This window comes from Octodon degus, unplaced genomic scaffold, assembly GCF_000260255.1.
Source record: "Octodon degus isolate 3935 unplaced genomic scaffold, OctDeg1.0 scaffold00010, whole genome shotgun sequence".
NCBI classification, from domain to species: Eukaryota; Metazoa; Chordata; class Mammalia; order Rodentia; family Octodontidae; genus Octodon; species Octodon degus.
Genome location: NW_004524586.1, coordinates 9225829 through 9229347, shown reverse-complemented (window position 1 = coordinate 9229347; position 3519 = coordinate 9225829). Strand labels below are relative to the sequence as shown.

The following is a 3519-nucleotide window of genomic DNA, read 5'->3' as shown; positions in this document are numbered from 1 at the left end:
GGGGCGGGGCGGGGCCGCAGCGGGCGGTGGGAGGGTCGCGTAGAACTGGCCCGGACGCGGCGGCGGCGCGGGGGCCTCAGAGCGTGTGTGGGCGGCTCGCGGGCGCCAGCCTCTTTGGTCCGGCAGTTGACCCGGAGCCTCGTGCCTAGGCCTGGCCCGCGGGATGCTACTCCGGCCACGGCGGCCTGCTCCGCTCGCGCCCTCCGCGCTGCCGTCGCCAGCTAGCCCCGACTCCGACCTTCAGCCGGCCGAAGACGAGCCGGGGACGCCTCTCGCGGATCCGGCGACGCCGAGCGCGCTGGCGGCACCTGAGTCGCCCAAGTCGCCCGTGTCCCCGGGCTCGGCGCAGCGCACGCCCTGGAGCGAACGCGAGACGGAGCTCCTGCTGGGCACACTGCTGCAGCCTACCGTGTGGCGCTCGCTGCTGCTGGATCGCCGCCAGGCCCAGCCCACCTACCGCCGCGTGTCAGCCGCGCTAGCCCGCCAGCAGGTGCGGCGTACGCCCGCGCAGTGCCGCCGCCGCTACAAGTTCCTCAAAGACAAGCTTCGCGACGCGCAAGGCCAGCCGTCCGGGCCCTTCGACGCGCAGATCCGTGAACTCATGGGCCTGCTGGGCGACCACGGACGAAGGCGCGTCCGCCGCCGCCCCGCGGGACCCGGGCGCCCGCAGCGGGGCAGACGCCGGGCTTCTGCAGTGCCTGCGCGCTTCCTCGAGGAGCCAGGTAGGCGGGAAGGGAGAAAGCCCGGGGCCGCGTGGCGTGGGAGGCGGCGCCCGGGTAGCCCCACCGATCGTGCGTTGCGCTCTGCAGGCGGAGCGCCGCAGCCAGCCACCCGAGACCCCGACGCAGACCCCGCCTGCCTGCTCAGATTCAACCCGTCCTCACCGAGATCTGCAGAGCCTTGTTTCGCCCCGGGCTCCTCGATGGCTCACGCCCCGTCAGCCTTCCGAACCTTCGTCGCCGATCCGGCCCAAGCCCCGGGAACCCCACCCCCGCCGGACCCAGATCCCTCCCCAGAGGGCCCCAACACCCCGCCTTCTCGCCCCGATGACAGCACACCCCCGCAACTACCGCCACCTACGCTAAATTCCGCGCTGCTTCAGACCTTAACACACCTCGGTGACATCGTAGCGATCCTGGGCCCACTCCGTGACCAGCTGCAGGCCCTCAACCAGCACGTGGAGCAGCTTCGGGGCTCCTTCGACCAGACCGTGTCCCTCGCTGTGGGATTCATCTTGGGCAATGCGGCCGCCGAACGGGGTGTCCTGCGGGACCTGCACATGTGAGACCCGCCTGTGGCCAGCTACCCTGTCCAGGGCCAAACTTCCTTTGCCTTGGCCACTTTTGCAGCCCCTCACCCTAAATTAGGTATGTTAAATAAAGAGGTTGTTTTTCCGACTTATCCCTGTGAATGAATACAGGGCCAAGAATGGCCTCCTACCGATAGTGGTTTCAAAGGTCAGGGTAAGGTAAAATGCTTTCAGTCCTAGGGAGGGGCTCCAGCGTCCCCGAGGTATCAGCACACCTTGGGGAAGTGCTGGGGTGGTCACCAGGACCTCAAGTGCTCCTGAGGTCATGCAGAACCCTGTCTTGTAAGAGTTCAGGCAGCACGGGATGGTGGTGAGCAAAAACCGCTCTCCTGGCAGGTTTTACACTAAAAAGTGGAGGAAGAGTCGAAGTAAAAAAAGATTCCCTTAGTTCTTCCTGCCTGGGAATAGAAACTCTTTAGGGGGTCCAGGGAGATGGCTCAGTAGAATAAGCGCTTCCCTAGCAAGCACAAGAGTCTGAGTTCAATCCCCAGTTCTGCCAAAAAAAAAAAAAAACCTCTTTGGATGGGACTCCCCCTAAGTTTGGCCTTGGCCTGGACCAATTGAATGCAGTCTGAGGAATTGGACTCTTGACAGGAGGGGCCAGGAGCTTAGCTCTGGAAATTGCCGGTCTCATCTTTCATGGCCAGTTTGAGGTCCGAGCCCTTTGGCTAAGCCTAAGGGCAGGGTCCCTGCCCTTCCCCTGGAATCCTAAAAAGCAGCCTGAGAGGAGAGCACAGTAAAGGGCAATTCCAAGCCCCCCCCCCCCACTGGAGAGCCTGGGTGGGGGAGGGCAGGGTGGAGCCAGAGACGAGAATGTAGCCGGAGGCACCCCACTAGCATGACAATTGCACACTCAAGCAACACAATGGGCTGGTTTTACAAATTCAGGGACCCATCCGGGCCACACAGCTAAACAAGGAGTGTGTGTCGGGCTAGCTTCACTTTGGGGCTGTCCTGAAAGGTTCACCCAATGGGTAGCAGTGTCCTAGCTCCTCTCCCACCTGGTTTTCTGGAGGCGGAGGCTAGGACCCGCCTTCTGCACAGATGTCATCTGAGATGAGGGCCTCTCACCTAGCTAAGCCTCAGGGCAGGACCCCTGCCATTCCTGGAAAATCTAGAAAAACAGCCTGAGAGGGGAGCCTTGTGAAAAACATCGGTGAGTTCTGCTTTCTGCAAGACTAGTCCAGCTTAGCAGCGAGGGCACTTCAGGGCTCTGGCATCCTGTAAGAAGGTGGTTTTCTGGGCAGAAGAGATCAGCCTGGGTCTCTAGGCTGAGCTACTTGGGGCCCAAAGAGAACCTTACTGCTCTGCTGCTGCTTTAATGATTCTAAACAATCCCGACCTAGCCCTCTGACTAGTAATCTGTCAAGAGTACTATCTTGGCTGTGTGTGTTACTCCAAGGACAGAAAAAGTTAAATTAGCCTTTGTGTCTTCATAACCCAGTACTCAAACTCCCTAGCTGGTTTCTGTGGTTTCCTGTTTGCCTGTGGCTCCCAAGGCCCCTTCTTGCCTGTGTTGCAGATTCTCTAGTACAAGGCCACAACTTCCAGCTCCATCATCACAGGACAGCCAAGATCTACTGTGGTGTGCAGTGGGGTGTCCCCACCTCAGTCCACAGCTGCCTTAGGCAAGATCCTAGGACCATTCCTTAAATGGGTACCCCTGTGGCTCCCTGGCAGCCCCTGCAGTGCCCCTACAAGCTTGGTTCTGCTCACCTGCAGCTCGGGGCCAGTGGGTGCTTTCCACTGCATCCTAATTGCATTCTTTGTTGAGGATGAGCCTGGCCATTGCCAGGACTGGGAAGTAGGCTCACTTCATTGGCAAACTTGGGCTGCCTGGGTAGTTGGGGCTTGTACTACGTCAAGCTCTGTGATAATGTTTCCTCCTGCTTACGGCATGAGTGATTGGAATCTGGCTCCCTTCCTGTCCTGGAGACCTTCACTTTGGCCTCAGCTTCTCTCCTAATTCCATGCCCTAGGATGGGTCCGGAGGGTACCATGGTGTTTGGGAGTAGGAGTGAGTTGCACACTCACCTGTCCAGAATGGCCTTGAATTTGCTGTGTAGCACAAGCTTGGGTCAAACTCACCATCCTGCCCCCTCCTGCCAAGTGCTAGGATTGCAGGCGTGTGCCACCAGTTTGGTCTTACCTCAGGTTTATACGTCTCCGTGCTGTGCTGTGCAGGCTTTGTAAAGTCAGTTCTTATTAGC

General features: G+C 59.8%; 1 protein-coding gene across 1 annotated transcript; it reads left to right on the top strand.

The window, feature by feature from the left end:
* Positions 1 to 163: 163 nt before the first annotated feature.
* Utf1 (undifferentiated embryonic cell transcription factor 1) lies at positions 164 to 1285 on the top strand. The gene is made up of 2 exons (XM_004625720.1): positions 164 to 722; positions 810 to 1285. Exons 1-2 carry the CDS (start codon positions 164 to 166, stop codon positions 1283 to 1285), a joined length of 1035 nt encoding a protein of 344 aa, XP_004625777.1.
* The last annotated feature ends 2234 nt before the right edge of the window (positions 1286 to 3519 follow it).